We start from the raw sequence: 23,309 nt of genomic DNA, 5'->3' as shown, positions 1-23,309 counted from the left end.
CGAGTACCAGTAAGAGTGAAAGGGAAGGTCTACAAGAGGGTAGTGAGACCAGCTATGTTATATGGGTTGGAGACAGTGGCATTGACAAAAAGGCAGGAGTCAGAGCTGGAGGTGACAGAGTTAAAGATGTTAAGATTTGCATTGGGTGTAACGAGGGTCGACAGGATTAGGAATAAGTATATTAGAGGGTCAGCCCAGGTTGGAAGGTTTGGAGACAAAGCCAGAGAGGCAAGATTACATTGGTTTGGGCATGCGCTGAGGAGGGATGCAGAGTATATTGGGAAAAAGATGCTAAGGATGAAGCTGCCAGGTAACAGGAAAAGAGGAAGGCCTAAGATAAGGTTTATGGATGTGGTGAGAGAGGACATGCAGGTGGTTGGTGTGACAGACCAAGATGCAGAGGACAGGAAAAAAATGGAAACAGTTGATCTGCTGTGGCGACCCCTGACGGGAGCAGCCAAAAGAAGAAGAGTATTTTCTCTGGAATCGGTTGCTTTTGCTGCTGACATAATCCAATTCCTTTTTCAGTGCGACTAAATCCATGTGAATGGCAGTTACATTTATTTGTTTTTATAAGCCTACATCCTCAAATTAATAACACATGAAGAAATACTACTATTTCCATTATACCAGGGTCACTAGAAAAGTAGAAACTTAGAGAGCCTCTGTGCATTTGATTTTCTGCTATGAGAGGCAGAAATGCTGTGGCATTATTTTCAAACTTAAGGCATATGAAAGTTAAGATAATTATTAGAAAATAAGAAATGCCCCCTGAAATATTATAATGGAGAGCAATATGCTTATCTTTTTAAACAAACAAAACATTGATTTAAACCGACCAAAGCTTATTACACATATTTAAGCAGCATGACAATAAAGACCTGTACTGTTAAAAATGAAAGCAGCCGGATGCATCAGCATATACAGTGCAACATAAGATAAAATACTTATAATATTACTGATGCCAAGGAATACTTGACCCATCTACTCCATTCCTTTCCTCTGTTTACCGGAAAACACTTCCAGTTTCACAGTATTCTTCTAGCAAGCCTCTTATTCAAAACCGCGGCGGTGGTGCTGTGGTAGCGTTGTCGCCTCACAGTATGAAGTTGTCCTGTTCAATTCTCAGCTAGAGCGTCTTCTGTGTGGAGACATGCATGAATGGGTGTACCTTCGTTGAAGGTTGTGCGTCAGGGCGGGCAACTCGGCATGAAAAATCTACTGCCAATCATTAGCGGACTGGAGTTCCGCGGTGGCGACCCCTAATCGGGAAAAGCCGAAAGACACAACAACTTCTAGCAAGCCTCTTGTATACTTTTCTATATTTCAGAATGCTGAGTACACCATTTCTTATATCTTTTAGTGGGCATAAGTTCAATGCTCCCTCCACCTGTTCTCTGATGAAAGGCTTCCACTGCCTGCTCCCCAGCTTAGCTTCTTCAGTCCTCTAAGGACTCGTTGTTCATCAGAAAATTCCTTTTATGAAAGATGTGGCATTCTAAACAGTGTTCATGTCTTGTAGATTTGAGGTCTCATTTCCCTGACCCAGACTAACCAACCTTAGGCACTTTAACATTCCCTCATATGCTCAGACTTGCATCTTGCATTATTCCATTACCATTCATTGAAATGTTTCCATCCTGAGGTCATTCTTAAGGGGACCAAAATATAAAGCATATCAAAAATAAGGCTCCACAGGGAAGAAGAATCAGTTTCACATTAGCTCTAGGCCTTCTCATTCCTCTGTTAGTGACAGCTTTTCCCAGAAACCATAGCATCCACTAGTTACCTTTATTTTTATTACTTAGTACGTAGGCAAACTGGCCCAGAGAGACCATTTTTCAGTTCATGACCTACTTACAACAATAATTAATGTAAGCAGTATACAAAGTAACAAAATAAGAAAAATTGACAAACATAATAAAGATACAATATGCAAAAAAAAAAAAAAAAAAAAAAAAAAAAAAACAGAAAACACAGCAATAGACAAAAATTGGCATAAATATAAAACTGAAGACATACTTAATACTGCTTAGAAATCTGTTCTGGACGGCAGGCCTGCCAGGTGAGTGCAAGCATTATAATTACTATATAGTGCTAACTTACAAATCCAACTGGTAGGCAGGCTGGGCTCATTAGCCTTGGTTGGCACCCAGCCTAGGAGAAGGTAAACTTTGATTCCAAACCCAGACAAATGGAGCTCATTACCCTCGTCAGGCAACTCTGGACTTCAAACCCAAAATCTGGCTTTTGGATGATGGCTCTGCTGCCTTGTGGAATCGTTGGGAGAATAAAAGGCTATTGGAGTAATTCCAGGCAGAAAATCCAGAGTGGAGCCCCTAAGCCAGCTGGTTGTCAACTCTGACTTCCTTGCAGCAGTTCCTGCAGCCAAGCTGATGCCAAATGTATCACTCTGCATTCCTTTGGACCACATCAGGGAGGCAAAAGGGAGATCCTGTCAACTGGACATCTTAGGATCTCCATATATTATGCACAGGCTTGCATCCTGCAGAGGTCACTTCACTCTCGCTGCTCATAGCATCACAAACACGGGAGACAGCAGTTATGAGTTATAAATCCAGAGTGATTGGCATAAGCTCGGATGATGTGGGCTGTCCCCAACAGTGGGAGGGACCGTCAAAGTTCCACTGGTCAGCTATCGCACACCTTAAGCTGGGTAGCCCCCAGCCAGTAAGATGCTGACCTGCCACAGTCTGCCTGCTTCAATGGGTGCTTGGAGCTAAAGTAAACATTGAAGAGAAGATGCAATTGGCAAGCTGGAATGTCAGGACATTATGCCCCGGCCTCTCTGCTGATCTTCCCCAGGTTGATGACTCCAGGAAAACAGCCATCATCGATCATGAACTCAAGAGGCTCCAAATCGATACTGCAGGAGACCAGACTTCCAGCAAATGGTAGCCCCAGAGAACAGGACTACATGTTTTTCTGGCAGTGGAAGAACTGGAAGAGCAGCAATTGCATGGTGTCGGTTTTGCAGTGAGAAATTCCCTACTGTCCTTAAACTGTCATCAAAAGGCACAGTTCAAATCCTTTCTCTCTCTCTCTCTGCCTGTCAATGTCTTCAGGTCCAGTAACCATTCTGAGCGCCTTTGTTCCCACACTCTACTCTTCAGATGAGAAAAATGATGAGTTTTACAAGGAGCTTGAGACTGCTATGAGAAGGATTCCTACCACAGAACAACTGTTCATACTTGGAGACCTTAGCATCTGAGTTAGAGCTGACCATGATTCCTGGCCCAGCAGCATCAGACAGTTTGGTGCTGGCAAGCTGAACGAGAATGAGCAGAGATTGCTAGAGTTATGCTCTTATCACAGCCTCTGCATGACCAACTCATTCTTTGCCACCAAGCCTAACCACAAAGTATCCTGGCGACACCAGAGGTCCAATCACTGGCACCAGCTGGATCATGTCATCACTAGAAGATGCCTGCCAAACTGTGTCCTTCTCACCCGCAGCTATCACATTGCTGACTATGACACCGATCACTCCCTGGTTGGCAGTAACGTACATCTCCAGCCCAAACTAATCTACAGCTCAAAGCAGAAAGCACACCCTCATATCAACACTGCCAGGACATCAATGCCAGACCTGCGTAAGGCTTTTGCTGATAGTATTGCGGAGACCTTCAAGGACTGACCACAGAGCAATGTCAAAGTGAGGTGGAACCATATCCATGACACCATCTACAACTCCGCTATAGATACCTTCAGTAAAAGACCGAGGCAGAACCCAAACTGGTTTGAAGCAGGAATCACTGAGATTGAACCAGCAATCACAGCCAAGTGAGCAGCACTGCTCAGCTACAAGACAGAGTCTTCAGAGGTGACTCTAGCTGCACTCAGGAAGGCCAGAAATGATGCCCAGTGGATCACTTGACAGTTCGCCTGTGATTACTGGCTAAAACTCTGTCCTAGTATCCAACTCGCCACAGACTGTGGCAACATCACAACATCAGCCTCAGGTGAACTTATTAAGTTATTACAGACCGAAGTAAACAGATGGAGAAATGGGCCGAGCATTACCAGGAGCTCTACTCAAAAGGAGACCATTGTCGCTGATGCAGCAGTCAAAAACACAACCCCCCCCCCCACCATGGAATAACTCGATGATTCACCCTTTGTAGAAGAGCTCAGTAAAGCCATTGACTCCCTTGCCTATGGTAAAGCTAAAGGAAAGGATGGCATTTCTCCAAAGGTCATCAAGGTTGTTCTCCTCGACCACCTGCATGAGCTCTTACTACATTGCTGGTAGGAAGGAACAGTGCCCCAGGATATGAGTGATGCCAGCATCATAACACTGTGTAAGAACAAAGGAGATCAAACTGACTGCAACAACTACTGTGGAATATCCCTCCTCAGCATTGTTGGGAAGGCCTTTGCCTGTGTAGCTCCGATCAGGCTGCAATCACTAGCAGAATGCATTTACCCTGAGGCACAGTGTGGATTCAGATTGGGAAGGTCTACGATCGACACGATCTTCTGACTAAGGCAGCTGCAAGAAAATGTCACAAGCAAAGGGAGCCATTATACATTGCCTTGATCGATCGAAGACATTTGACTTGGCCTGTAGAAAAAGCCTCTTCACCCTCCTACAGAGGATTGGGTGTCCTCCCAAACTCCTGAGGATGATTACATCCTTCCACAAGGACATGTATGGTGTCGTAAAATATGATGGCTCCTCTTTGGGCCCATTCCCAATCAGGAGTGGAGTGAAGCAAGGGTGTGTACTTGCTCCGACACTTTTTGGCATCTTTTTCTCTCTGTTACTGTACAATGTCTTTAACGAGTCCAAAGTCAGTGTAGAGAAGCATTAGTAATCTCTTCAAACTCACATGCCTTTTAGCAAAGACCAAGGTGCAGACAGTACTGGTCAGAGAGATGCTGTTTGCAGACAATGCCGCCCTGACTGCTCACACTTAGGAAGCACTACAATGCCTCCTAAGCTCCTTCACTGGTGCTTGCAGGGAGTTTGGCCTCACAATCAACTTTAAGAAGACAACATCATGTGGCAGGATGTCAGCAGCACCCCTCGCATCTTCATTGGTGATCACACTCTCGAGGTGGTAAAGGACTACACTTATCTGGGCTACACCATAGCAAGCAACCTCGGCCTGGATGCCAAGCTGAATACCTGGATTGGTAAGGCAACAACAACAATAGTACATTTAACAGCGAGGATATGGCACAACTCCAAAATGACCATCGACACTAAGATGGCGGTATACCAAGCAGGTGTGCTTATTACGCTGCTCTAATGTAGTGAAACATGGACCCTCTACCCCTGCCAAGAATGCAGGCTCAATGCGTTTCATCTACGCTGCCTCAGAAAGATCCTGGGTATCATCTGGCAAGACTGCATCCCAAACAATAACATCCTAGAGCAGGCAGGGCTGTCAAGCATGTTTACCCTGTTCTTCCAAAGGGGCTTTTGCTAGCTTGGTCAGGTCAGCCATATGCATGACAGTCGAATACGTAAAGACCTCCTGTATGGCAAGCTTGCCACCAGCTCCAGACCCACAGAAAGGCCTGTTTTATGCTTCAAAGAGATGTCTAAACGCATGACACGAAGGCAGGTAACATCAGTCCAACAGGCTGGGATGCCATAGCCGCAGACTGCATCACTTGGAGACTGGGCATCAAGTCAGGTAGCCAGATGAAGGGAGAGGAGCTGTGGGAAGAGAAGACAGCGCAGACGGCAGAAGACAGCTTCAGCACCTACGCAGCTAGGCATTGAATACACCTACACAAACTGTAACAGAGTCTGTCGGTCAAAAATCAGACTCTGAAAATCTGTCTGCTGTGACTGTAAACATCAACTGATTTTGTTATGCACACGTTATTGTCTCTCAAGACAGAGAAAGGCCTGCAACAAATCCAATGCATCTACATTCATGGTCATGCACGTGTAATTTTATAATTTTAGTTGAATGGAAAAAGAGAAAATATAGGAAATGGATAAAAAGGTGTCAAGAAGAGAAACCCAGATGGTATGGTCAAGATGATAGCAGGATCTGTCAGTACAAGCAACAGACCTAGAACATTGTTTTACACTGATAAGCTGGAATATGGTCTAACAATGGTTCATAAACTGGAATTGTTGTATAGCAACATTGCAATGAGAGATGTATGTCTGAGGTGGGTTATAAACCAGCCTGCTTGCCTAATTAATTGAAAGGCAATGATGATGTTTCCTTTTAGCTTAAACAGTAATGAGACTGATCTGATTTTGAAGTGGTTGGGTTTGTGTAGGTTTTTTAGAGGAGCCGGAGCCAATGACCGGTAAAAGTACTTGAGGGTGGATAGCAGTACATCCTTGCCAATAGCAAGCCTATCTGTCTGGTTAAGAGATTTATGCCTTGAACACTGAGGTGTTTTTTTTTTATATGAGTGGAACAAGTGAGTGATGGATCAAGCTAGATCCCAATATGTTGTATGATCTACCAACTTCAGTGGATGACCATCAGGCTCAATTATTTCTTATACAATATGAATCAGTTATGCGTTGCAAAGACCACTGTACTTTTTTTAAGAGTTGTATGAAAGGTTGGACACTAAGGAGGGAGAAAAGCACCTGTACCGATTGGCTAGACAGAAGGGCCGAGCTAGGAAAGATGTGTAGCAGGTAAAGGTGATAAAGGATAATGAGGGAAACATACTCACAAGCGAGGAGAGTGTGTTGAGCAGATGGAGAGAGTACTTTGAGGGGTTGATGAATGAAGAGAATGAGAGGGAGAGAAGGTTGGATGATGTGGGGATAGTGAATCATGAAGTACAATGGATTAGCAAGGAGGAAGTAAGGATAGCTATGAAGAGGATGAAGAATGGAAAGGCTGTTGGTCCAGATGACATACCTTTGGTAGCATGGAGGTGTTTAGGTGAAATGGCAGTGCAGTTTTTAGCCAGATTGTTTAATGAAATCTTGGAAAATTAGAGAATGCCTGAGGAATGGAGAAGAAGTGTTTTGGTACCGATTTTTAAGAATAAGGGTGATGTGCAGAGCTGTAGTAACTACAGAGGGATTAAATTGATCAGTCACAGCATGAAGTTATGGGAAAGAGTAGTGGAAGCTAGGTTAAGAAGGGACGTGATGATTAGTGATCAGCAGTATGGTTTCATGCCGGGAAAGAGCACTGCAGATACGATGTTTGCACTGAGAGTGTTGATGGAGAAGTACAGAGAAGGTCAGAAGGGTTGCATTGTGTTTTTGTAGACTTAGAGAAAGCATATGACAGGGTGCCTAGGGAGGAGTTGTGGTATTGTATGAGGAAATCGGGAGTGTCAGATTAGTATGTAAGACTGGTACAGGATATGTACGAGGGTAGTGCGACAGCGGTGAGGTCTGCGGTGGGAGTGACGGATGCGTTTAAGGTGGAGGTGGGGTTACATCACGGATCAGCCCTGAGCCCTTTCTTATTTGCAATGGTGATGGACAGGTTGACAGACGAGATCAGACAGGAGTCCCTGTGGACTATGATGTTTGCAGATGACATTGTGATCTGTAGTGAGAGTAGGGAACAGGTGGAGACGACCCTGGAGAGATGGAGATATGCTCTAGAGAGAAGAGGAATGAAGGTCAGCAGGACCAAGACAGAATATATGCGTGTGAATGAGAGGGAGGATACAGGAATGGTGAGGATGCAAGGAGTAGAGGTGGCGAAGGTGGATGAGTTTAAATACTTGGGATCAATAGTTCAGAGTAATGGTGAGTGTGGAAGAGAGGTGAAGAAGAGAGTACAGGTAGGATGGAGTGGGTGGAGAAGAGTGTCAGGAGTGATTTGTGACAGATGAGTACCAGTAAGAGTGAAAGGGAAGGTCTACAAGAGGGTAGTGAGACCAGCTATGTTATATGGGTTGGAGACAGTGGCATTGACAAAAAGGCAGGAGTTTGAGCTGGATGTAGCAAAGTTAAAGATGTTAAGATTTGTACTGGGTGAGACGAGGGTGGACAGGATTAGAAATAAGTATATTACAGGGTCAGCCAAGGTTGGAAGGTTTGGAGACAAAGCCAGAGAGGCAAGATTACGTTGGTTTGGACATGTGCTGAGGAGGGATGCTGAGTATATTGGGAAAAAGATGCTAAGCTACCAAGTAACAGGAAAAGAGGAAGGCCTAAGATAAGGTTTATGGATGTGGTGAGAGAGGACATGCAGGTGGTTGGTGTGACAGAGCAAGATGCAAAGGATAGGAAGAAATGGAAACAGATGATCCGCTGTGGCGACCCCTAATGGGAACACCCGAAAGAAGATGATTAACTTTGGGTCCTTTATGCTCATAGTCATGAAATAGTTAAGATGGGCTAGACATAATGTAAACTGCAGATAGTATATGGAAAATTTCCAGATTCCCAGATAATGACAACTTCTGCATAAGGAGGGATATTCCTGATCATTCAAAGAGTTAATATAGATAGTACAAAACAATGGTCCAAGAAAAGAACCTCAAAGGATTACTGACAGAGCAGGGATAAGAGAGATCTGAGACTTTAGCAAAACAGCTTTGAAGTACTTTCCATTCAGGTAATCAGAGAACCAGTTCAGTAATGTAGAGATATAACTCTCAACCTGTTAGCACAAAGAATCTGGGTAAACCCTAAAATAATGTGGGCACAAAGGCCCAAAAATAGGGACAAATTTTAAATATCACTCATATAACTTTAGAAAGTTGCTGGAATAACAGGGTTTTAGCATGCATTTTTCTGAAGGATATGAAGCCTGAAACTCAAACGTATGTCATTATTCAGTGACTTCAGCCCTCATTGACTTGAGGAAAAACACAAACTTGATGAGAAACAGACCAAAATATGATGCAAAAAATGCGGGCATTCTGTGAAAATCTGGACAGTTGAGAGGTATGGCTAAGACCAAAGAGTGTGCAAAATAATCTACGTTCTGTGGTTAGAATGAATGACTAATATTAAGAGTTTTAGACAGGTCACTATAGATACCTTTACATTTATCAGAGTCTATTTCATATGAACGAATGTTCATAATATCAAACTCTCTAAAGAGCGAAAATGCTGGACCTCAAACTCGTTATTGTGAGGAGATGCACCCTTTACACCCCTGGCTAAATATATATACCAACTGCGAGATTGCACTACAGCGAGGAAAGGGCAAATATTCTGACCTTCACTGTACTGCGATCCCACTAGAAGCACTTCAAGTTCTGTAATTTTCGCTCTTTAGAACGTTCGACATTCTGAACAGTCGTTCATATGATACAGACCCCATTTATCATGCTACACAAATGATCATCCCAGCAAGCCACTTTCTGTCCTGATTGCCTTGGCAAATCCTCAGCATATCATGAATTCCTCTCCACTGTCAGTAGAAACAATCTGATCCTACACTTTTGTATATGAACTACATTCATAACAAGTATTATAAAATCAGCTACTTGAAAATCATATTACATGAGGGAAGATATACCTCCCAAATGGCACAGACAGCTTTTGAAATGTGTAGTCATCAGGGGTTCTCAACCAACCATACTGACATGACTAAAAAAATTCTTGTATAACAATAATAATTACTAAATGATAACTGCAGAGTCAAATGTAAAAGCCACAAAAACAAAAAAGGTTAAGTCGATTAGGCAACTAATTCTCAGCCGAGTATCAGGAATGATGCCTGTAAGGTTACAGATCTAATTTCCAAACAAAAAGGCAGTATCTCACACAAGACTGAAAGGAGAAACCCTAACGACTGCTACCACCAAGAAATCAAAAATACTAATTAAAGTTTTTTTTTTGGGGGGGGGGCACACTATGTATACCCACTATTTTTAAGACTCCTATCTTGATGTTGCCAACTGTCAGATGAAGGAACGTGCTTAATATACAAATACAGGTATTTTCCTCCCGAATTTTACCTGTTTTCAGCATTGGTGAAAGCAAAGTTTTGGTTTCTGCTTTTATCTTCCTTGAGTTGCTGTCCTACTATTCATAACTTAGTGAATACAAAAACTTGCAGTCATTCCTTTAATGAGAAATTGGTGTTGCTGTCTCTTACCTAGTACCATGGCAATAAGTAAAAGCTACAGCCATGTAGAGAAGTTCCGAGAGGAGGACTCAAGTAAAGTATGTATTAATACATACCTTTAAAGACTCGTGTTGCCCATCGGGACTGCATTTCCGAAACTGACATGATCGCTCCATCAGGCTGAACGAGACCAATGAAAGCCAGCGTTGGCTGCTCCAGATGTGGTGGGAAGACATGCTTGTAGAGATTAGTGTTATTACTTCGGACGTCAATAATGGAGGGTTGAAGGAAGGGATATGAAAATGTGTAGCCAGTGGCAAAGATAACCACATCAATGTTCTCTTCCACAGTTCCATCTTCAAACACTGCTGCTGTTTCTGTGAACTCTTTCACATTGGGCTTAATGATAACAGTGCCAGAAATAATTCGATTTGGTAGCTCATCACTTATTGTCATTTGCTGGTTTAAAATTCTGCCAGAGAAAATAGAGAGATACAGTGAGAGGGGCTGTGGTGATTTGAACTGCTGTAACACATACATACATGTGAATAAGAGAAACTCACAGTCCGATGGCAGTAAGTGTTACCACATGATTTATCTTCATACCTCATAAGGTGTAGCTCCTACTTAACCAACAGCCTTTATAAGAATTGTCCCATGTGTTTTTGTGCCCTTCATTTCTTTTACTATTTTACACTACTACTCCTCAGAGCTGGATCCAGCACTAGGCGACCTACGCAGTTGCCTAGGGCCCACTGGCTGGGAAGGGGCCCACTGGCTGGGGGGGCTGCCAAAACTTTAAAAAATAAATAATTAAGGGTGTTCTTCTTTAAGAACATGCTCTGTGTGCTTCTTATGCGTGTTTTGATGCACATTTAAACAAGCTTCTTCCTGTGTACATCGATGCACGCACATACATTCATTCCTGCAGTTTTTCTTGCAGCATGTAGAATTTAAGGCATGAGAAATATGTTCTCTCCACATGTGAAATTTAAACTCATTGACGTACACAATGCTGCTTTTTCTTATATCGATGGATTAACACAGGACATTCCTGCTGCTTCATTCTGGTAAGGTGTGGGTGTGTGTGTGTGTGTGTGTGTGTGAAAAATGCCCTAGTTAGGGATGGCAGGTTAGTTACTTTGCTCAGGCTCAAATAGTAAACCTTGCTTACAGGTGACAAGATCCTGAAGCCTCTCCACCAACTGCTCAAAGAATATGAGTGTGCATTTTTAAGGGAACTGAGTTTCAGTACATTTTCAAGGAAATGAGAGCTTCAATGGAAGAACCGTTTACTGCTGTTCATGCTAAGTCTGTTTTAATGTGTAACTGTTTAACAAACTGCTGTCACTGTTTTGTGCTAGAATTTGAAAACAGTGTTAGCAGCACAGCAGATAGCCTACTTGTGCTTGGTGCACTATGGGGTTCTACTCTCACACCATGTAGAAGCATTGCTGATACTGTGGTGTACTTTAGGGGGTATGGGATGCTGCAGTCCTGAGTTGTGTTCTCCTATAGATGATTTGCCTAATAACTATGAACCTATTGTTGGTGTGCCATCTATTTTGTATTATATTATCAATTTAACATTTTTTATAGGTCCATAGTTTCATAGGTGTTTATTAGGCTAACAACCACAACGGCCTTTTTAAGCCTAGCCATGCATTCCAAACCTCTGACAAGTTCTGATACCCTAGATAATTGTAAGCATGGGCCTGTCCACTATAGACACAGGTGTCAAACCAGGGGTGCATTTCCTGTTCCCCATCCAATTGTCCAAGCTTTAGAATTGAATTAGGGAAGAACACTATTTCACATGGATGAGGAGCCTGTTCCAGAGATAGGGTAGTCTCTGGGATACATACCTGTCTCTCCAGCAAGTCCTATTTATATCACAGGCAAAGTTTAAGTCTTTAGAATGGGTAATTCTGATACTATTCACTTTGTGGATATGCAGGAGGTCCATCAGAGTGGGGTCTGACAATGCCCTGTATGCCAGACACAGATCTCCCATTAAAAGCCTGAAGGAGACGGAAAACAGGGAAAAGGCCTTGAGGCGGTCTGCATCGGACAGTTTACTTACGCCTTGAATTCATTTAGTGAAGACACTCCGTGGACTTTCCAATTGTTGGATATGCCTGGTTAGGTACATACCAAAGGGAGCATTGTACTCAATGATCAGTCTGATGAATGCCGAATACAGTAGAACAATGGCTTCCTTGGACTTACATGCCATACCTTTGTGTACACGTTGCTCAACATAAAATGATTTTCCTCACTGCAGACACGTGATGATCAAATGCTAGATTGCTGTCTGTGTGTGTCCCTAAGTCCCTAACTACTGGGTCAGCTCTAAGGGGTGTGTTGTCAATATGATTGTTACCAGGAGTGGATGACTTCACAAAGGATACCATTATGCATTTCCTGGCATTTAGTTTTAGTCCATGGCTCTGACACCAGTTTGTGTCAGCCCTTCCTGGAGAACATTTGTGTCAGTGTGGGATTCAGTGACAGCTCCTACTTTGCAATCATCTGCAAATTTAGCTAGCCACAGACCACTGACATTGGCCTCAACTTCAGAGAAGTAAATGCCAAAAAGGAGCGGCCCAAGAACAGATCCCTGAGGGACTCGACTTGTAACTGCCCTCTTTGTAGAGGCGGACTCCCCAATTCTAACTTCCTGGGTCCTGTCTGTGAGCCATTTAGCTATCCACTGGGTGACGTACGGGTATGTACCTAAACTCTTGAGTTTGTCAACAATGCCCGAGGTTGGGAATTGTGTTAAATGCCTTGGCCAAGTCAAGGTAGGCAGTGTGAACCATTTCGCTCTCATCCATTGCTTTAGTGATCTCAAAGAAGTCCACCAGATTGAGTAGGCATGGCCTGTCCTTGACGAAACCAAACTGGGTTGGGTCCAATGTCTGCAGGTTTACCATATCACTACTGATCATTTACATGATAATTCTTTCCATGGCTTTACATACAAGACTAGTGACACTTAGGGGTCTGTAGTTTCCAGGGTCTGTAGATGGCCCATTTTTGTGCATAAGGATGATTGTTGCTGTTCTCCATTCATGAGGCACAAGGCCTGTTTGGAGGCTACAGTTGAATAGCAATTACATAGGTTCATAGGTTGGTACTAGGCTGTCGGCCCTAGGGTCTATACAAGCCTAGCCATAATTCCCTGGATGTTTCTTCCGGCAATATTTACTTCCTTGGACCACTGTCTAGCAGGGCAACTGACATGATCCCCGGGGTGAATTTCCTATCTCCCATTCAATCGTCAAGGTTCCTTCTGAAGAGCACAAAGGAGGTGCTCTGCTTGACATGTATGGGCAGTCTATTCCAGAGTATGGGGAGTCTCTGGGTCAGGAACCTAGCCCTCCAGCATGTTTTGTTCATTGTGATGACAACGTTTATATCCCTGAAGTGTGTGGCTCTGAGGGATGAGGATTTCTTTAAGTGGAGCATGTCCAACAGCTCAGGGTTTGTCATGGCCTTGTATGTTAAGCAGAGATTGCCTCTGAGTAGACAATATGTCACAGAGTATAGCTGGAGTTTTTTTACACGGTCAGTATAGGACATCTGCTTTAGGTCTGTGATTCTTTTAGTGAGGTATTACTGCGGCCTTTCCAGCTGTTGCAGATGTATTGTGAGGTACATACCAAACAGGGCATTGTACTCTATAATGGGTCTAATGTGGGATGAGTACAGTGGGACAATGACCTCCTTTTTTCTGGATAAAAAGCCCCCTTAGTGATGAGGTGTGCCACATAGAAGGATTTCCTGACTGTTGTGGAGATGTGGTTATCGAAGGTGAGACCACTGTCCACCTGTGTCCCTAAGTCTCTCATCACACTTTCGGTGTTTAGTGTATTGCCACCTATGTGGTAATTCATGGGTACATGTTTTTTTCCAAAGGGGACAACTATACATTTCTTGGCATTAAGCTTGAGCCCATGGCTCTGGCACCAAGCATCTGTTTCTGTAAGGCCCTTTTGTAGAATATCCGCATAATTTGGGGATTCAATAATGGCTCCCAGTTTGCAGTCATCTGTGAACTTTGCTAGCCAGAGTCCGTTAGTGTTGGCCTGTACTTCAGAGAAGTAGATTCTAAACAAGAGCGGTCCCAGGACCGAACCCTGAGGTATACCACTTGTCACTTGTCTGGAGCTGGATTTGGAGTCGGCTACTTTTACAGTCTGGGTTCTGTCAATAAGCCAGTTGGCAAACCATCGAGTGACGTAGGGATTTATACCCAGCTTAGTAAGTTTATCTATGATTCCAGAGTGGGGAATGGTGTCGAAGGCCATGGCGAGGTCCAGATAGGCTGTGTGGACTGCCTTACCCTCGTCCACAGCTCTGGAGACTGATTCGAAAAAGTCAATCAGGTTCAGGAGACAAGATCGGCCCCTTCACGAACCCAAACTGGGTGGGTCCAATGTTTGAAGGTTGCCTATGTCTTTGTTTATAAGTTCCATGATAATGCGTTCTATGCCTTTGCAGATCAGGCTCGTCAGACTGATGGGACGGTAGTTCCCGGGATCCAAGGTGGATCCCTCCTTGTGAAGTGAGATAATTGTAGCTGTGCGCCACTCAATGGGCATGAAGCCTGAGGTGAGGCTATGACTAAACATGACACTTAGGTGAGGTGCCAGTTCATTTTGTAGTTCATGTAGTACACAGCCCAGGATGTCATCTGGTCAAATGGATGCTGTATTCTTAGCTTTGGAGAGTGCAGTTTCTACCTGTGTGGCCGTGATTATGGGAATTTGGCAATCTTTTGGTATTGAGATGGGCCCTTTAGGGGTGAAATTTGCAATAAATCGATCTGCCAGGATATTGGCAATATCCTTGGGATCAGTATATTTAATACCATTCTGTTGTAGCTCAGAGCATATCTGAGCATTGCCATTTAGATTCTTGACATAACTATAGAATGCCTTGTGGTTGTCTTTGGAATTTTTGGCAATTTTATTTTCGTAACTAGCATTGGAGGATTTTATGAGGGATGTCAGCTTCTTACTGAGGCCGTTTTTTGCATCCTGGGATTTTCCTCTTTTCTGCAACAGTTTCTTTCTTCTGTTGGATAGTTTGTTTATGGCAGGAGACCACCAGATTGGCTTCCTTTTTTTGGAGGAGAGCATCTTGGTTCTGTTTGGGATGGCACGATTCATGCACGAGTGGATGTGCTCGTACAGTGCCTTAGTGTAGGATTCAGCAGTCGAACTTTCAGCTCCCATCTGCACGGGTGTCATGAAATTTGTCACTTCTGACTTGAGTAGCATGAAGTTGGCTTTGGAGAAGTTTACGGAGATTTCCTTAGTGGGGAGTGGGGGTGGGATGTGGATGTCAAGGGTGATTTGCTTATGGTCAGACCTAACCAATGAGGGGGTGACCACTGGTGTGGAGCATCTATCTCCCATGTTGGTAGTGATAGGGCCTGATAGGTCATGTTTCATGCTATTTAGAAGGCATCCTGGGATATTGTCTGGACCCATTGATGCAGTTTTCTTGGCATTATAGAGAGGATTAAGGACATATTCCATAGTGATAGCAAGGAGAGTTGTATTTGATGGTATTTCCTGAAGGAAGGCTAAGGGGGAGAGGGGGGTAAAGTTGGCACTGAATTTATCGGCCAGTAGGTTTGCTATATCTTTTGGCTTAGTATAGATGGCTCCAATTACAATGAGCTTTGCATACAATTGTGTATTGCCTTTGAGGTTGTGGACATAGCTAAAGAATGCTTTGTGGTTACTCTTGACCTGGGAGGCCAAATGTACCTCAAATTTGGCTTTGGTAGACTTTGTCCTCCGAGTTGTTTGTTTAGTTTGGTGAGTGTTCTTATCCTGATGGATGCTGCACCTTTCAATTTCTGCCATGCTTTTCTTCTTTCTGTTATACAACCTACTGATTTTGTGATTCCATTAGGGTGGCTTGTTTTTTGTATGTTCCATACTTCTTCCTGGTGGGTACAGCTGCCTCTATTGCAGCTACTAACATGCTTGTATAGGGTTTCTGTGAACAGTTCTGCATAGGCAGCAATGTTCTCGGGATTTATTGTGCTTGACATTTTGCCAGGTTATCACTTACTAGCAGGAAATTAGCCTTAGAGTAGTTCCTGAATATTTCAGGTTTAGCTGGGGGTCCAGGTTTTAGTTTTACTTCATAGTAGACCATTTTGTGGTCTGACCTTATCCAAGAAGACATTACAATAGGGGGTGTGCAGCACTCTCCCATATTTGTGAGGACCAGATCCAGTATGGTTGCACCCGTGGTTAGTGTACTGACAATTTGGTCCATGGAGTTTGTGTTTACAAAATCCAGGAATCTCTGTGCCTGTACATTTTTGTTATATAGGATTCCCAGTTCACAGTGGGGTAATTACAGTCACTCATGAATATGGCATTGGGTTGGATAGTGACTGTTTCCAATAATATTAAATACATGGTATGGGTTTCCTGGATCATAGAGGGGGACCTATAGCTTGCAAGGAAGTGGTATTGGATTTTGCCTATGGTGATTCGAACATGGAGCAGCTCAAATGCATTGCCCTGATTGACCAGCCTTGAGGTATATTTATTTTTTATGTAAATCGAGACACCTCCACCTTTAGTCCCTTGTCTGCATCATAGCTGGTCTAAATGTGTGGAAGGCATTATAACCTTGTACTGTTGGTGTGATCTCTGTGGCTTTAAACCACGTCTCAGTGACAGCACAGTTGTCAAGACAGCACTGTTGTCAAGATTCTCTAGGGTGAAGAGAGCTTCTAGGGAGTGGAGTTTTTTTTTTTTTGAATCAAAGTATTGAGCAGTAATCCTTTAGATTTTTCTTAGTTTTGATTTGCTATGTCAGAAGTACTTTCAGTTTGGCATTGCCTAAAAAAGGCACTATGGGGAAATTAGAAGTTATGTACCTACCATAATGTTACATGTTAGTTGTCCTCTCTCGCCTTCTTTCTTGCTGGATGGGTTCGGAGCCGAACCTTGGCTCTGACTTGGCCTATACTAAAGCTCGAGAGCTAATTTTATCGGCTCGAGGCACCCCTATATCCCATGATGCTAGGCGGTAACTACCCTGATCTCGTTTGGTAGCTGAGAAATAATAGCCAATTCAGTCTCCCCTCTGAGGTGGAGGAGGAAAAAGGAGAACTCCCCAAATATCACTACCTGAAGCTGTATCTACCCCAGGACCAACTGTCTGGGCTTGGAATAGTGCAAGATAAGGTTCCTTGGAAGAAGGGGAAAAACCTTTCAGTCTGTCCAGGCTAGGGGGATGGTGGGCGGGACGCAAGAAAGAATGCGAGAGAAGACAACTAACATGGAACGTTATGGTAGGTAAATAACTTCTAAATGTTAAGTTGTCAATCTCGCCTTCATTCTTGCTGGATGGGACCGCGTCCCTAGCTCCTTCATCCTGGGTGGCTCATTGGAACACTCTTGAGAATGGTGGAACCAAAATTTGCCCTGTTTCTGGAGGCCATGTCCAATTTGTAATGTGTAACAAAGGTATGAGGAGAGGCCCAAGTGGCTGCCGCACAGATAGTGTCTATTGGCACTCTAGCTTGAAAGGCTGCTGATGTAGCTAACGCTCTGGCTGAATGGGCTCTTGGCCTAGTAGTCAATTCTTTACCTTTGAGTTGATAAATATAGGTAATCACAGAAGACAGCCACCTACACAGGGTGACCTTGGATACCGGAAGGCCCTTTCTACTTTCTGCATAAGATAAGAATAGTTGATCAGATTTCCTGATTTGTTTAGTTCTGTCCAGATAGTAGCGGAGTTGACGATGAACGTCCAGACAATGTAGTTTTTGCTCCGCCTTGTTTGAATAATTAGGGAAGAAAACTGGAAGATCAATAGATTGATTTAAATTTGTCTGAGAAGCCACCTTGGGTAAAAAAGACGGGTTAGTTCTTAGAGAAACTCAGTCTTTATGGAACACTAAATAAGGAGGACGAATGCAGAGGGCATTAAGTTCAGATACTCTTCTAGCAGATGTAATGGCGACTAGGAAGAGTGTCTTCCAGGAAAGTAACTTCAATGAACAGGAGGCTGCAGGTTCAAAGGGAGGGAGAATCAAGGATGCTAAAACTAAGTTTAAATCCCACTGTGGTGGTGGGGTCTTTGATCGGGGGTCTGAGTAAAAAGATACCTCTGAGGAATGCCTTGCAAAGCTTATGGGACATGATACTGGAGTCCGACAAGCCTATGTGAAAATTTGAAATGGCTGCTAGCTGAACTTTTACTGTGGAGGAAGAAGATCCTGAATGAAAGATTTCAGCTAGGAAATCCAAGACCGAGTGTATTGGAGCAGTGAAGGGATCTATGTTCCTAGCCTTTGCCCAAAAGGAAAAACATTGCCATTTACTAGCATAGATCCTTCTGGTGGAAGACTTAAGGGAAGCTACAATAATATCCCGGACAGAATTTGAAATCATTGGAAGCCTGGCTAGGGACTGAAGTGGAGCAACCAAGCTGTGAGGTTGAGAGATTGGAGGGATTGGTGCAGCTGCCCTGATTGATGGGCCTAAAGATCTGGCACTGGATCCAGATGCCAAGGCTGCTCCAAAAGATAGCGATGCAGGAAAGGGAACCATATCTGTCGAGGCCAATAAGGGGCAATGAGGATCATCTTGGCTCTCAAGGCGGTAGCTTTCTGAATTATCTGTGTGATTAATGGAAAGGGGGGAAAAGCGTATAGAAGTCCCCAAGGCCAATCGTGGACTAGAGCGTCTCTGGGGAGATGGCCTGGAAGGGGGAAGAGAGTGAAGAAGCCGAGGCACTTTCTGTTTTGTGGTGTTGCAAAAAGATCGCAGCAAGGAAACCCCCACTTCCGAAAAATTTCGTCCGTCACCGATTGCTTGAGAGACCACTCGTGGGGCATGAGAATAGCTCTGCTCAGCCTGTCCGCTATGACGTTGGACTTCCCGGGGATGTGCGTTGCTATCAGAAACCGTTGAGAAGAGATCGCCCATTGCCAGAGTCTGAGTGCTTCTCAACACAGGGGATAGGACTTGGTTCCGCGCTGCTTGTTGATACACCATACTACGGACATGTTGTCCGTCTGAATTGCAATAGTCCCCAGGGGAAGAGAGTCTTGGAGGGCTTGCAACGTCAAAAGCACTGCTCTCATCTCCAGGACGTTTATGTGCAAGTGGCATTCGAAGGGTTGCCATGGACTGTCCTACCCTAAAAATGCCCCCCCCCCCCCCCCAATCAGGGAGGTGTCCATTGTGACTGTGGCGACCGGGGGGGGGGGGTTAATGGTCTACCTAGATAGACTTGAGGGGAGACCATCCACCAAGATAGATGTTTTCTGCAAGATAGAGTTATTAAGATCTTGTGTGACATAGGGAGCTGTTGGAAGGACCACTGGGAGAAAAGCATCCATTGAAGAAGCCGCATGTAAAAGCGGGCAAGGGGAAGAAGCGTGATGGCTGCCGCCATGAGACCTAATCCTTTCAGAACATACCTGGCCTGAATTTTGTTGCTCTGAAGGAGGACGTGAACATGATTTTGAATATCCAAGACCCTCTGCTCTGTTAACTTTGCTGAGAGCTGAACGGTGTCCAAGGTGGCGCCTATGAAGGTAATAGACTGACAAGGCGACAAAGCAGACTTTTCTAAATTTAGAGAGATACCTATCTCTTTGCAAATGTGAATGGTGTAATCTCTGGCTAGAAGAAGTTGATGCCTGGTGGTGGCAGTGAGGAGCCAGTCGTCTAGATATGGAAACACCTGGAATCTTTGACGTCTCAGATGAGCTGTAACCGCTGCTATACATTTGGTGAACACTCGGGGGGCTGTAGTGAGACCAAAGGGCAGGGCTCTGAACTGGTAGTGACTGGCTCCCAGCCGGAAGCAGAGAAACCTTCTGGAGCGCCTGTGCATTTTGATGTGATAGTATGCATCCTGAAGGTCCACTGAGCACATCCAATTGTCCTTGCCCAGAAGGGGCAAGATGGACTGAAGCATGACCATCCGGAACCTCGTTCTTTTTACAAACTTGTTTAGTTTGCTGAGATCCAATATTGGCCTCCAGTCCCCTGTTTTTTTTTGGTACCAAAAAGAACTTTGAGTAGACTCCGGATCCTAGTTGGTCTGCTGGGACTGGCTGGATGGCTCTCTTTTTTAGCAGTTTTGATATTTCTAGTGCTGCTTGTTCCCTTAGACTGGGTGGAACGTCTGGAAGAGACCTCAGTTGAATCGCTGGGGTTTGGATAAAGGGGATTTTGTAACCCTCGGATATGATCGACTGCACCCATTTGTCTTGAGTAAGGGAGAGCCAGGCTTGTGGGTACAGCGATAATCTCCACCCGACTGCCTCCAAAGGTGGACAGTCGGGCAGTGCCTCAGGGATGCTGGAAGGGTTTGTCAGAGAGGGTTTCTCTGCTACCCTGATTCTGCGGACCCCCTCTGCCTCTTGGACGGCGTCTGTTGTTGTTGTTCCCCCCTCTGCCTCTAGGGGTGAACTGACCTCTTGCATCAGGCGTGACTCCTTGTGATTTGCGGAACCACATTTTTCCACCCTTTTGACCCTTAGGATATGGTCTAGATGGGGTTGAAAAACAGACTCCTACGGCAGAAAGAGTCTTGCCATCTTGTTCGCATCTGGTCAAAGTATCTTTCACTTGAGGTCCAAACAACGCTGAACCATCAAAGGGGGAGTTAGTGAAAGACGCCTTGAAGGGGTCTGCGAAGTTGCAAAGCCGCAACCAGGCGTGACGCCTCAAAGCCACACCTGTGCCTGCGGCCCTACTCGCCCCATCGGCTGCATATGAAATAAGCCGCATGGAGGAGTTGACAATGGAATTCAGGGTTCCTAGCTGTGAGTTAATTTTGTCCTGAGACCCAGCAGCTGATGGATCCTGTAGGACCTCACCCAGTTCTTTAAGAATGTCTCTTTGAAGACAGGTGAAGAGGCATAAGTAATTCAGCGACCGCATGGCAAAGGTCGCTGACGAGAACATCCGCTTGCCGTACCTATCCATTGTCCTAGATTCCTTATTAGGCGGATGGATAGGCACTGAAGGATCAGCCAGTTCCTTCTTGGTGGCTGCCGCCACCACCATGGCATCAACTGGGACACCTTTAGATAAAAATTGCTTATCAGAAGGGGCTGTTATAAATTTGGAAGGCCTCCATGGGGTGGGTTCCATCAAATCAGGGGCCGTCCACGCCTTCCGTGCCACCACTTCCATAAGGGGGTCGAAGGGCAGAGACACCCAGGAGGTGGAGGGTCGAGAACCAAAAGCCTCCAGGTAAACCGACTCGTCCTCGGAAGGATTAAGGGAAGACCAGTTCCCCCTCTGTTTAAGGATTTCAAGGATGTCAGAGAAGGAGACATCCTCAGAGGGGGACCTTGGGGATCCTTCCGACTCATCCAAGTCAGTGTCAGATGTGACGGACTCAGGGGAGTCCACATGCTTCCTCTTACATGTCCTCTTACGCAGGGGTTCACCTGACGGATCAGGAAAAATCTCGGAAGAGGAGGATATATTCCCAATGGGGAAACCTGTGGCGTTGGATCACTGTGGCCGGGGGCAAGAGAGTGGGAAGAGACCTCAGCAGGCACTACCGTGGGAGGAGCTGATGTAGCTGAACGTAGAGCTGGTACTGGGGCCAGTACGCTCCTCGTGACCTCGAAGGCACCCCTATCAGGCAGGCTAGAGAGCTCCCGCTCCGAAGAGCTACGAACCCCAGCCGGCACCGACAGGGACGGCTTCGAAGCCGATTTAGGGGCCGAACTCACCAACGCCGATGCTCCGAGAGGGAGAACAGGGTGTACAAGGGTCCGATGCCACTCGCCCCCTTGGAGCCGGCGAGAGAGTCCAAGCGCCCGGATCCCTCCACGGATGGCACCATGGACGAGATCAGAGCAGACGATGGAGCCGAAGAGGGAGGTATCGACTCCGATGTCACAATGGTCACGGCTCCGAGGAGCTCCGGCTCCGAACACTGGGGCAGAGTCGAAGGAGGAATAGTATGTTGTATGGACGTAGCCGCTGTCTGATGAGACAGGCTGTGAAGCATTTGGGCCAGTGCCTGAGACTTTAATAGTCTGCTTACCACCCGCTCAAGGTCATGGTCGGAAAGCCTGGAAGACCGAGAGGAATGGCTCCGATGGCTCCGCTCAGAGAGTAAAGGTGACCTCGGAGCCGAATGGATAGATTCCAGAGATGGAGGTCTGGACCTCTTGCGTGTGGAGGGCATCAAGGTTGATAGAGCCAAAGGAGCCGTAGACACGTCGGCTCCAGCCGAAGCTGACTTTGAAGATAGAGTCTTAAAGGCATCGGTTCCGGCCGGAGCCGATGCAGGCAGCTGCGATACAGAGGTATCGGCTCCAGCCGGAGCCGATAGTGTCGCAGAAGGTGAGCCACCATCTGAAGGCTTAGAGCTCGGAGCCGACGGTTTAGGTGGCTTCGAAGGCTTCCCCGGCACGGACTTAGCCAGGGAACCTTCGGGCTTTAATAAGCCCCCCAGGATCAACTTATTCCTGCGCTCCTGCAGGACACTTGGGCTGAATGCATGGCACACCGAGCAAGAGTCCTGCAGGTGCAGGGGTCCCAGGCAATAAACACAAGAAGTGTGACCGTCTGTCAGAGACATCTTCTGACAGCACGAGTCACACTTCTTGAAGCCTGAGACCTTTGTCTCCTTCGACATATTATTGTCGAAAGGAAAACAACAATTGAAAGACAGAAAAAACACACAAACACACACACTCAAACAGATAGCGATACAGGGATACCAAAGGTACACTCAGACAGCTAAGAATCCCTGTGAGGGAACTAAGAATAAAACGGAAGGGCCTAAGTCCTAACCTACGGTGGGGAGTATGACTGGGATAAGGGATAAAAATAGGAACTAAAAATTTAAAATAACCGAAAAACTAGCCTGTTTAGAAAATATATATACTATACTAGGGGAAAACTAAGTAGAAAACTAAGATTTTTCTGAAAAGTATTCACTAACCAGTGAGCCGGTAAAAAGAGCACCTCGCTAGCGAAAGTGGCAAACGAGATCTGGGTAGTTACCGCCTAGCATCATGGGATATAGGGTTGCCTCGAGCCGGTAAAATTAGCTCTCGAGCTTTAGTATAGGCCGAGTCGGAGCCGAGGTTCGGCTCCGAACCCATCCAGCAAGAATGAAGGTGAGATTGACAACTTAACATACAATATTTTAGCTACTATTCAAAAGCCTAGAGGGGAGAGGTGCAGACCATCCCTTGCAAAGCAGTCTGGTCTGTTGATCATCTCCTTCTATGCTGACAAATATTGCACCCCTTAGAATGATACCAAAAAC

The 23,309-nt window shown here is 45.1% G+C and overlaps 1 protein-coding gene across 1 annotated transcript in view; it reads right to left on the bottom strand.

Annotated features, from left to right (window-relative positions):
• Positions 1-23,309, bottom strand: part of LOC122814149 (flavin-containing monooxygenase 5-like) — a 704,592-nt gene that overhangs the window by 156,402 nt on the left and 524,881 nt on the right. The window contains exon 8 of the mRNA XM_044086762.1: positions 10,118-10,446. Within this exon, the coding sequence (XP_043942697.1) occupies positions 10,118-10,446 (329 nt within the window). The remainder of the gene's footprint in view (positions 1-10,117; positions 10,447-23,309) is intronic.

Source organism: Protopterus annectens, chromosome 10.part0, assembly GCF_019279795.1.
Source record: "Protopterus annectens isolate FY-2018-M chromosome 10.part0, PAN1.0, whole genome shotgun sequence".
NCBI lineage: Eukaryota > Metazoa > Chordata > Ceratodontiformes > Protopteridae > Protopterus > Protopterus annectens.
Note: the sequence above shows the minus strand (reverse complement) of the source record. Positions and strands in the feature narration are given on the sequence as shown.